The sequence below is a fragment of the Gymnoscopelus microlampas genome (assembly GCF_963454915.1).
Source record: "Gymnoscopelus microlampas genome assembly, chromosome: 12".
Classification (NCBI taxonomy): Eukaryota; Metazoa; Chordata; class Actinopteri; order Myctophiformes; family Myctophidae; genus Gymnoscopelus; species Gymnoscopelus microlampas.
This window is the reverse complement of record NC_139949.1, coordinates 31,228,944-31,241,942: the sequence shown is the minus strand read 5'-3', so window position 1 is coordinate 31,241,942 and position 12,999 is coordinate 31,228,944. Positions and strand designations below refer to the sequence as shown.

The 12,999-nt window shown below is 40.1% G+C and overlaps 1 protein-coding gene across 1 annotated transcript; it reads right to left on the bottom strand.

The window, feature by feature from the left end:
• Positions 1 to 330: 330 nt before the first annotated feature.
• Positions 331 to 11,399, bottom strand: pafah1b2 (platelet-activating factor acetylhydrolase 1b, catalytic subunit 2). The gene is made up of 6 exons (XM_084073167.1): positions 11,192 to 11,399; positions 9,737 to 9,815; positions 8,919 to 9,008; positions 6,935 to 7,051; positions 3,598 to 3,720; positions 331 to 2,718 (listed from the first exon to the last, which is right to left on the bottom strand). Exons 2-6 carry the CDS (start codon positions 9,812 to 9,814, stop codon positions 2,440 to 2,442), a joined length of 687 nt encoding a protein of 228 aa, XP_083929293.1. The 5' UTR covers position 9,815; positions 11,192 to 11,399; the 3' UTR covers positions 331 to 2,439.
• Positions 11,400 to 12,999: the final 1,600 nt, after the last annotated feature.

Here is a 12,999-nt window from a genome sequence, read left to right as displayed (position 1 = left end):
TCAAGACATATCTGACAGATATGTCAGATTTTTCAGATGCCATTCCGATGGGCTTTCAAAGGTTGCGGGACGGGTCGGTTTTGCCCAAAATGCCATAAATCATGAAAACGGTGTCCAATTGGAGTGAAACTTTGCACACACTCCCAGTAGTGTAAGGAAGAACTGCCACCCCAAATGTTTCAAATCAGCTTCAAGGTGGCGCTATAACAGGTCACAGCCCTGCGTAGGCAACCAGGCCTGGTGAGGATCTGCGCTCCGAGAATCGCAGTTTTCTAGTTTCATCTGTGAAATTAATGAAATAAGGGTTTACCCCCAATAAATTATCACGTTTTATTGGAATGCTTTACCTTAGTTGCACTTAACAAGAACAAAAAAAGTGCAAATATTGCACCACATACAGGCTCCCACTATCTGAACTCCCACACATATAATATCACTCAGAACCCACAGTCATCTACTCAAGCTTCAACATGTATTATATACAAATGGTCACTTCCTTAAAAGTGGCACACACACACCTTTTCCAGCAACACTTAAGGCACACACACACATACACTGTAACAGTTATTCAATACAAAGTAAGACTGCCATAGGGGGGAGGGGAAAGAAAAACAAAAAAAGAAACAAGTATAAGCTCACAAACAATTTCTTTTTACTATGACCTGTGGTAACATTTACTGTGACATTGACAATATAGATCTCTGTCTGTAGCGAAGCATTATGCTACCTTCACATTAAAAAATATACACCAACGTTATGTACTCAAAACGCAAGTGCTTTGAGGGCAGGGCTGCATGGGAATCAACTACTAGACGCATGACGTATCACGGAGAGGGTCATTAAGTGGGAATAAGACAGGAAGAGCAGGTGCTTAGGTATGCAAGAAAGATTATTGGATTAAAATATCTACTGAATGTATGAAGGAGTGGGAAAGTGCCTGTAATGGAAACTCCTTAAGCTGCTTTCTGTTTAACATTATACTATATTAGGATATATTAGTATTTCAAACTGATGGGAATGCAAGCCGGATTTACTATACCGGCTTGCATTTTGTCTTGTTGACAAAAATGTCAAAAAGACACAATGTATTTCAAAGGTATGTCACTGGCTATCAGAAAATAATAAAGCATATCTTTGTCTTTCATTTGTATTTTAGTTGTTGAAACAAAACTGGTGCACTGCTGAACCCCAAATGCACACGCAGCCTCAGCATCACAACTTGGTGATGGGAGGCAGCGAACACATTGTCAAAGGGGAGCCTTTGACTATGTGAGTCACGCTCAACAGATAATAAGTGGAAGAGAAGAACTTGTAAAGCTGGTACCATCTTTAGCTACCTGATGTAGTATATGCCCTGTTGCTCTTAGTGCTTAGGGTTTACACAAACATGGTGGCTGCAGAGTTTTGATAGGTACACTAAGGACAACTACGTTAACTACTATATTAACAACTTCGGGGATTAAACCTGGTTGCTCTGACTGATCCTGTATACATCTAAAGAAAATATATATGCAACTCTTTAATTATGAGGACTTGGTTAACATGCAAGGCATTTGTAGCATGACATCCATTTCTAGATGAAAGCTAGTTGACCCTGTCTTCTTAGACTGAAACAATAGCCCCAAACTTTCAAAAATGCAAGGTGTTTGAGTGGCCAGTATTGGACTACCTTGTACCTAAGAATTTACACTGATTATGGTCAATTTGGTTATGTGGTTTTCCTTGCCAATTACTTTAATGCACGATTGTGCATTTGTAATGCATTTGTGCATTACACCACATTGTAGACTTATTTAAGTCTTTATACATGCTACCCACTGTTCCATATTTTCTGCAGTCCGCTTCTTTCACTGGTCATGTGTCGTAAAAGAAAGTGGACTTCGCTAAATGTGGATTTGAATAAATGTTTGTGTTAACGGTATTTTGCTTTTTCATTTGCTACATTGTGCTAATGCTGTACATGAGAAAGGAACTTCTAATTTTCTTCACAAATGAAAGGAGGCTATACATTAAGTGCATCTACATAGGGTCTATGAATAGCTCTCCCTCTGTCCCAAGGACTGTGTATTATTTATATGCACGTGTGTCATTGTAGTCTTCCATTGTCTCAGCATATTTGACAGTGTTTCAGACTGTCCTCTTGCACTAGTGCCACTACTGCAGTCACAGGCTCTAAATCAGTAATGTAGTCTCTTTCTTTTGTGCACCTCTTCACGCCATACCCTGACTCTATACACATGCATGCGTTCCCACTCTCCTCTGTGTGGGCTCACCCATACCAGGGGGCCTGTTCTCTCTTCTCTCTGTCTTCATCACGGCCCCCTCTTATGAGCAAGCCCTTTCCCCCTCGAGAAGCCAGGGGCATGCCTCCCTGCACCTTCCTCCACAGCAGTAGGTGAGGCATGCCTCTGGCTGAGTGTCTTCCTCGGCTTCAGTCCCTCAAACCAGCGAAGGCCTTCTCTCCTCGGGCGTCTCCTCCAGTACCTGCAGCAGAAGGTCGCAGAGAGGCTTGGATATGGTACGGTAGCCCGCTTGTGTCAGGTGCAGGAAGTCAAACATGTCCCTGGTGCTGATGGCTCCGTCAGAGTGCACAAACCATGCTCCTACATCCAGGAACTGAGCCTGGTGCAGTCGTGGCAGCCAGGAACGGAGAAACCCGTTCACAGCAGCATTCTTTTCTCGCAGCGGGTTGGGCAGCTCCCCCCTTGGCAGCAAACCCTGAAAGTAATGATGGATTACTGGATGAAGGCTTGGTTAGTAAATATGGAGGAATTAACCTGGCAACCATGACGACTGATGTGGATGTGTAATTTTACCACAATTAACATAAATGTAACAGACAGAACGAACATCAGCAGTTGAGAAGCATGCAAATGGCCGAGGGAACATTCGTATGATTATTTTACACAAAGTATTTATGTGATTGATTGTTGGACTCTCAATGTGCTTGCTGTCTCTGGGGACTACTACTACTAGCTACTGCACACCCTGCTGTCACCTTACAGACGTTAAAGAGGCCTTGGCACCATAGAATGCTTCCAATAATGTTAACCGCATTGACCCTGGTATCCCTAAAATACAAATATTTCACTTATTTTTAAGAGTAGCAAAAATAGCATATATACAAGCTTGTGAGCTTGTTGTAGACCTTTTTTTGCCACTGCCTTTTACTGAGATTATCTTTATAATATCCTCTGCATTGTAATTTTATTCTTATTTCCACTTACTTTTTTGTATTAAAATGGACAAACAAACACAACACGCACATCCACTCACACACATCCAACCACTTATGTAAACTATTTTGAATTGCCATGTTGACAGGTGCTATATAAATAAACTTGCCTTGTCTTGCCTCAAAAACAACAAAAAGGAAATTAGGGACAATTTGTTGAAATGTAGGTGTGCCCGCAATTAACTTTGTAGCACATTAAAATGTGCCCGCAATTAACTTTGTTGCACATTACAATGTAAACGTCATTGGTGTGAATACTTTTTTTTTCATAGCCACTGTATATAATTTACCAGTCAAACTTTCCTTGCACATCCCTTTAACTCTACAGAGATGTATGACATCAAGTAAATAACTCAACTTACCAGTACAACTACTTTTGCCTTGGGAAAGCGAGAGGTGAGTAGCTCTGCAATGGAAAGAACACCCCCTGCAACTTGCTCAGCAGTGTGTGCATGATTGTTGGTTCCTACCCACAGCACCACCACCTGCACCGGATGACAAACAGAAACATTTAAATGACTCTCGAATCTGTTGGTCATAGGTCACCAGGGTAAAGATAGCAACCAGGCTGGTCAGCCTTCGCCAGTAATTCCTAGTCAGTCCAAGACCTGTTGCTGTTATTGAGGATATAACTAATAAACTCAGGTTTATTTGTATAGCCATTGACTGCATTTGAGGCAGGCTTGATTTGAAGGAGTTCATTCCTGCTGAATGCAGTCTTTAAAATTGCACATACTGGTATCAATCCATGTCACTGTCACAGCTTTGGCCATAAATCATACATAAACAAACCATTCCCGTTAATGGCTTTATTTTTTAGAGTTTCCGTTTGTTTCCATTTTGTCCAAAGTCATGAGAACATTACTGATATTTAGTAAAGGTTGGCAAAAAAATCCCTGTGCAGTTAGTCATGGACGTTTGAATGTAATTTGAAAATCAACCCTTCCTGTTTGCAAGGACTATTTTTGTCTAGACCTTTCGCACGCGATTTGAAATGCATACAAATGTTACATTAACATAACTGTCCAGGAATTCTGGATTTCTAGATCAATCAGGATGCTGAGGCTGAAGGAGTCTTCACTCAACTTGAGAATTCCTCCTTACCTAAGTTGTAGTTGTGTATTGAATGATGTCAAGGGAGAAGTACATCAAACATACAGATTGTAGGTCGAGCACTTCTCTGCTGAGGCAGACGGATGAGACCTGACCATATTTATACACAAAAATAGCGGAACCTTATGTTACAGTCACAAGCTGTATTCAGGACAATATATAGGTTAACTTAAAGGTAGAGTAAGTGATATTTTTGTTTTTTTTGTTTTTTTTTGTTAAAAAGGTACTATATTCCGATAATAATCATTGCTACAGAGCGTTTGTTCGGTCACAGGGGTCTCTCCAGCTCTTTAGTAAACAGAATATAGTACATTTTCAGGTAGGTGACAAAGTTTAAGCCAATAAGGAGAGAGCACTGAAAATGCATTTTCTGTTTAATAAAGAGCTGGAGAGAGGGGAGACTCCTTTTACTGAACAAACACTCTATAGCAATGAGTACTATCAGAATATAGAGCTATTTAACACTTATTTTAACCAAAGTAAATCACTTACCGTACCTTTAAGAGAATGCTAGCACAACTCAAATTTCTTCAAGTAATTTCTTTACCGGGTGTACGGTACCAAGTGGGAGAAGAATCGCCAGCACTAACACATGTCCTTTGGGTATCTTATTTAGTTAGTAAGGGGTGTGCATCTCGTCCTTATAAGACGATACAGTACTTATCTACTGTAGACCCATGGGCTACAATACGATTCAGGGACGATATATTTCAAAAGAATGATTCAGTGCGATTTGATTCAAATACAGAATGACTGCGATTTAATGCGATACGATGCAATCCAAAACAGTTTTTGTTTAATGTTGACTTTAACTTTACATTATACATTTTAATAAGCCAATTCTATAAAAGTGGTTATCAATTTTATAGACAACTTAAGTTAGATTAATGAGCGTCGCGCCTGTCACAGACATGCGCAGAGCAAGTTCTGTCAGGGAACTCAGTGCAGTTGTTGGTGGCCTACCATTGGACCGCCTCAGCTCCACGTAGCTCCACATCCACTCACACTCATTTCATTCTCAGACCGCTCAATTTAAGCTGGGAGTTTGCACTTCTCATCCTGCTTGCTTTTGCTGCACTCATGCTATTGCTGCTGCTGTCATTGCTGTCACTGCTGTCTTGCTGCTCACCCTCCACCACCCCAGCTACCACCTGTCGTTTTGGATCTGCTGTTTATGTACGGGGGATTCGGAGTCCCTATGGTTGGGAGCTTTATCAGAGTACCTAAAAGCAGATCCAATTCATTGCCAACCATAATAAATATATTGCTCATTTTATATTCAATAAATATATCTTTCATGAGTTGTCTTTATCTATTGAGTTGTCCTGACAGAAACTAGTAAACAGTGTGCAGATACACAAGCTAAAACAAGGCTTCGATGTGATGTGTTGTTAGCTTGTATGTCTGTTCTTTTTCGTGAGCAACATACTATAAATTAGGCTGCAATGCACTGAATAATGGATATTGTGTTGAGTGAAGGGGGCGTTACCTTATGCAGGGCTGACGACTGCAGTTTCAAACGTGCATGAATAACCAGACTGTTATGTCAGTCAGAACTTTGTTCAACTTTGATATGCAACACTAGCATGCATTTGATGGTGCAAACACTATCTACTTGGTATCTTGTACCTCAGCTGCGGGACCTATGTGTGCGACACCGGCACACAACTAAGTATAACATCAGATATTAGACCTTGAAGAGTTGTGGCTGGAAAAAGTATTCACATTCCTTACCGCCCACAACTTCAAAAGTTAGATTTGACGGTGTTTCAAATCGGCCTCCCAGTGCTCCATAAAAAAAAGAAATGTCAAAGCTGAATAAGAAAGAATGTTAATACAAAAGTAGAATTAACTAGAAAGCTTTTGTGAACAGATTAATCATTTTATAACCAAACCATCATGGTACATTTAGATCGATCTAGGGGTTTGAGAATTGATGCAGTAATTTGTGTTAAAAAATAAAATCCATTACCGATTCGTATAGGTTCATCTTTACACCACGATTAGTTAGGCATGGGCAGCACACACAGCCTTCCTCAGCGTAGTCAACCCTAACCCTACGCTGAGGACGGCTGTGCCGAACCGCGTTCATATGCTTCTCTGTTCCTAATGCTAACTAAATAAAAGTTACCCAAATGACATTTCTATGAATGGTGTGATTCTTCTTCTACTCATAAAAAATGGTGTCATACAGTCCCAGGTCAGCATGAAGTGTCGTATTCAGTCTAATATATTTCAGACCAAGGACGAAGGACACCCTCACATCACATGCACATGCTAGTCAGTCAGTATAGTACATGTGAATTGAAAGTCAGTCAGGCCTTACCTAACAGTGAATAAAGAAATGATTCAACATAACCAATGGCTTCTAACAAAAATCTAACAAACCACGGTATACTTAGGAGAATGGTCAGCAATATTGTCAAGTACATTGAGTACCATGAGTGGTAGTCAATGGGCTAAATGTGCCAGACCGTATGGTATGGTCTTTTAGAGTTAATATTATGAACTATATATTTCACAAGTTCTACCTCTCCTTGGTACAAGTTTGTCCCTTCTTGCACTGAACAGTGTGTTCTTTCTCACCTTGGGCCTAATGTTATCCAGCTCTCCATTCTGCAGCCTCCACAGCACATTACAGGTGGTGTCTCCCCCAATGCCAAAGTTTAGAGCATGGAGAGGAGAGAATAACTCTCTCCAGACCTATATGGACAGCAGAATATATTGCACATGGGTTGGATTGGAATGCCTGCAATATTAATGCCAACACATACCACATTATTGCATGATTCTAACACCATTTATGAAACAAAAATAAGGGAATAAGAGAACGTCAACCCACTAAGAACTAACGCCTCATACAGACAGGACAGCCACACTGAGTAGAAGTCTGGAGCACAGGGTTAATAGGCAAAAAGGTTTAATAACTAACATTTTGACAAAGACTGTACCATTTCTTAAATTAACCTTATGCTCCAGACTTCTTCTACACCATTTATGGAACCTCTGGACTGTGTGGCCACTTCCAAGAGTCAAAATAAACCTCCTCAGGGATATATCTGTCCCTTCTAGAGCCTTGTAAGCCAATCAGAAGCTTCCCAGGCTTTTTTCTCTAGCAAAACCTAGCGTTAGAATGAGTTCTCCTTAACGCTATGGTACAGTACTTTCGATCCTTTCCCCTCACACCCTGGCTGCGCAGCCTCTCATCTGTAGTAAAAATTTTAAAATACACTTTCGCTACTCACTAAAACAAAGACGGTTTTATGGAGTTGAAAGCCTACTCTACTTTTCTGGTCAAAACCTGTATTTTAGACGTGAGGTGGGGGGCTCAGAGTGTTCCCACTTAGTAGAGTAGGCTTTCAACTCCATAAAACCGTCTTTGTTTTGGTGAGTAGCTAAAGTGCATTTTTTATTTTTACTACAGACGAGAGGCTGCGCAGCCTGTGGTGTATGCGCAAAGACTCGAAACGCTATGGACCAGAGCTAGGCAAAACCCAGAAATGCTGACTTGTGATGGGTCGTCTGACCACGTGAGACTATCACACAACCTGGAATGCTTAGACATTCACTCACTATGATCTTATTTTTTGGGTATTAAACGTTAAAATGCATAGGTGGAAATGAGAAGCAATTCACACTGATATGGCACAAAAACAATGCCAGAACATAATTGATAGCGAACTTCCAATATGATAGTCTATAATGCACTCTCTGTTTAGTTAAATAATACAATGTTCATGACCGTTGCTTCACAATTCTAAAATGTAGTACGTATCAGAGCATGTGATCGGAGCGAGACGATTTTTAACATAGTTGGGAGCGGGTTTATAAAAAGGTAGGAGCGGAACTCGGAGTGAGGACCGCCTTATTAAAATAATCTACATAAAAAGGAAACTGTCTTATGCAACATAGTAGGCCTAGCTGTCCATCTAGGCTCATAGGGACGCATTTGTGCCAAAAGAAAAAGTGTTTCGGACACGCAGCAAAAGAACTTGCAAAAATACTTTGCTGCTGAGCGACGGGTCTGAGCGGAGCGACTGGTGCACAAATGAAGGTGAGCGACGGAGCGAGGGGGGGAAGACATGAGCAAATAGCGAGCGTGACAACAACCCCCTGGAGCGAGGAGCGGCATTTCACCCCGCTCCACTCCGCTCACATGCTCTGGTATGTATGGTAACCTGCTTCTGATACTGTGAAAGCACAAATGCAAGTCATATCTATTTGAGAGATACAGTACTGGACTAGTGAGAATGAGTGATGACAAAAGTAATCATATCCCTTTTTTCCACCATCTCAGAAGAGTCCCCTCATTTTGGTACTGATGTCATATTACTTTGGTCTTTCTGAACATTTCACACACACACACACACACACACACACACACACACACACACACACACACACACACACACACACACACACACACACACACACACACACACACACACACACACCATGTGATCAGTCAAATGATGTGTTGCACAAAGGCAAATTGGAAAAACTTCAGTGGTAATTCATCTATTTGTATTAGAGTATACAGATGTAACCAAATGGACCCATCTTCTCTCACCTCATACTGCTGCATAAGCTGAATCATAGAGTCTCCCACGAAAAGCACATCTGGTTCAGCATCTTTACACTCCTGTACAAATCGTGTGTGCTGCAAAAGAGACAACTTGGTCACAACAGTGTTGAAATGATGTGTTTAATGCAGTGGTTTTCAAAGGCACACCATAGGGCAAGTCAAAATCTCAAGGTACCTGTATTTCTTATTTGTGCAAAATAGCCTAACATGTTTTATCACTCTGTATGTGTGTGTGTGTGTGTGTGTGTGTGTGTGTGTGTGTGTGTGTGTGTGTATATGTATATATATATATATATATATATATATATATATATATATATATATATATATATATATATATATCTCTCTTTTAGGATGAAACAATAATGACATTCACAGCTGTGTATATCTATATGCATAAGGGTAAACAGCTAATATACATACATATGTATGTGCGTATGCACACACACACACACACACACACACACACACACACACACACACACACACACACACACACACACACACACACACACACACACACACACACACACACACACACACACACACACACATCTGAGCTTTAATTTGATAGGATTGAGTTTATTTGAATAATAAACAAACTGATAACACTGTTGTCAGAAGCTAAATCGATCCCTAAGAGGACATTACAAAATATAGACTATGGTGGTTAAACATTAGAAACGGCACAATTAAATTAAATTAAGTTTGTTTTCTATTGTAATTTGTTTTGTGTTTTATGAAACAGGGAATAGTTGTTGAGTGTGAAGATTTATTATTGACAAACTATTCAAGCTACCAACCAGTGCCATCCAGCGTCCATCTGGCACGTCTTCCACTGGCTGGGCCACTGCAGCTGGATTCATGTCATCGTCACTCATCCTAACGACCAGTGAGGGAGAAAGTACTCAAATGTTTACTTACAGTACGTAAAAGTATCAATACTGCAATGTAGTAATACTCTATAATAAAGTAATACTCTCTGTTCCAAGTAAAAGTCCTGAATTCAAAATTTACTTGAGTAAAAGTATAAAAGTATTGGTATCAAAATAGTACCAAAAGTAGAAAGTACTCATTATGCAGAATGTCCCTTTTCACAAGTTATCATATGTCTAAATGTATAAACATCTTTTGAAAATAGCAGATCTACAAGCTATTGTGAGCTTGTAGATCGTCTATTTTCAAATTTCCAACGTTTAAGTGGTTAATGTATGTTTTGTAATAATAATCCAAATCTACAAAGTAACTAGTAAGTTTTCAAATAATTGTAGTGGAGTAAAAGTAGCCTACAATATTTTCCTCTGAGATATAGTGGAGTAGAAGTATAAGTACTGAACACTGGAAATACTCCAGTAAAGTAACAAAATACCTCAAAATTGTACTTAAGTACAGTACTCGTACTAGTAGTACTAGTACTACTATTCTACAGGGTTTTTTCTACTCGTCTGTGTCTCAGAGGAGGGCTGTGGATACTTCAGCAATCCGCCTACCAGTGACATCATCGTAGGCACCTGCCTACTGTGGAGGAAAAAAATAATTCTCACAGAATCAAATGTTTTATGGTCATGAATTACCAGGATGGCTTGATTCTAGGCTTAAAATAATTGATATAAATATTTTTGGAAATCTCTGGGAAAAAGGAATGGGGTCTGGAACGATGGAACCAGAAAATGGCCGCCACTGCTTTGCCCTATCGATGATGTCACTGGTAGGCGCGTTTCTGAACTGTCCACAGCCCTTCTCTGAGACACAGACCAAAGCAGACAAAAATTGTACCACATTATAATGAACATTAGTAATAGTGATGACCAATTATACTGTATGAAGACTGGTTGAAAATGGGTGAAGTCATCCTTTAACATTACACCCATTTATTTTTGTACGACTGAACCGTGAAGATAACCGTTGCACCATGCAGGCAAAGATGGGGGTAAATACAATGTAGAATGTTAATTAGACTTAATATTACTGTTACATAAATACAGTTACATAAATACATAAATACAGACGGTTACACCAAGATGGCACGTGTTTAACAACACCAGCAGGTTCTGTACAGACAGTACAGTAACGTCGCATACTGTGCAGTAACAACAGTACCATTATGTACACTTTTAGCTTGCTATGCTAGCTAATCACTGCAGGGTTCAAAATAAGCTGCAGACCAGAGGGAGAGTGCTGCATTCTGCTGACCATCAACTAACATCTGTGTAGTTAGTAGCAGTTTATAGTTTCATGGTTCAAGTTGTCTAGAATACCTGCAGGATGGTAGTTGTCGTCCCCTCTGGCTTCAGAACAAACACTATACGCCCAAGGAAGAGGCAGCACTTCTGTCCTCGGTCACTCCCTCCCTGATGTCTGTCCCAGCGGTGCTGTGATGTAACGGTGATGCTCGACCGTTAACGTTAGCTGGTCGCTAAAGGACAGGACAGCCTCTCCTCTCCGTGCAGAGAGCAGACGAGACAACAAAAGGAGGGTCAGGGGAGTGGAGCAAACATCAAAGAGCCTAAAGGGAAAAGATCAGCGTTGCCAGATCTTGCGCGAGAAATAAGCAAGAAGCGACTATTGTTATTATAGGCCACATGAGCGTCGGATATTTGAAAATAGCCGATCTACAAGCTCAACGCGTTGTGAGCTTGTAGATCTGCTATTTTCAACAATAAAAATCTTAGAAAAAAAAGTTAAACATTTTGAATATTTTAACAACACCAATGGTACAGGGGTCACAAAATAATTTTAGATGGGGGTCCGTGGTAGCCCTAGAATGTCTGTGATCTTACATACATTTCATGTATATATTTGGAATACATGAAATGTATGTAAGATCACAGACATTCTAGGGCTAGGTCCGTGGTAGCCTGATTTTTCATTTCGTCTCACTCCATGCGAGGCTAGCGATTCAGGGACTGGAGCCAGGCTAGGTCCGTGGACAAATACATATTAATTTGGGGTCCCGGCCTCCCGGGTCTTTGACATGATGATGAAAATGTTTGAGAACCACTTGTTTAAAATACATTAGGAAGCAAGCCCAAATAAGCAACTACACTTTAGAAACCAGCCCAAAAAAAACGCAACCCGCAAGTCGTAACTACCAATTATTACAAGCTACTTCACAGAAAAACAAGCCCAAAGTAGCTTATAAGGTCAGACCTTATAATAAGCGGACATGGCAACACTGAGCAGAGCCAACATCAAAGAGCCTAAGGGAAAAGATGTCCTGTCCTGTATGTCCTACAACTACAACCCCTTGACATGACACAACATGGGCGGGAGAGTATTTGTTGTTCATAAATCACTACAACCATTGGCCATTCGCAACAGTCCATTTCATTAATGGGAGACCCTGAAGATAAGGAAAAACATGCGTTTTGTTCTAACTGGGAAGCAGTGGTGGAAAATGTAAAAGTATCAATACTGCAATGTAGAAATACTCTGTTACAAGTAAAAGTCTGGAATTAAAAAATGTCTTCAGTAAAAGTACAAAAGTATGATCAAGTACAAAAGTATCAAACGTAGGGAGTACTCATTATGCAGAATGTACCGTTTGCCATGTTTTCAAATGAATAAAATGTATACAAATCTTTTGAAAATAGCAGATCTACAAGCTCACCATGCTTCGCGATGCATTGTGAGTTTATAGATCTGCTATCTTCAAATGGGGGGATGAAGTGTGGTTAATGTATATTTTGTAATAATAATCCAAATCTACAAACTACAAAGTAACTGGTAACTTAAGTTTTCAAATAGTTGTAGCTGAGTAAAAGTATGATATTTGCCTCTGAGATGTAGTGGAATATAAGTAAAAGTACTGAAAATTGGAAATACTCAAGTAAAAACAATATCTCAAAATCGTGCTAAAGTACAGTACTTAAGTAAATGTACGTAGTTACTTTCCACCACTGCTGGGTACCTCAAAATCTGAGGGCCTCTGATAGGCTGCATTTAGATTCAACATTTAAATCCAGAACCCTCTATTCTTGTAATGCGGTACTGTGGCCACGAGATGACATCAAAGAGTCTAGTGGGTCGAGATTGCTTAACATTACCAACGACAAGACAAGTAGGC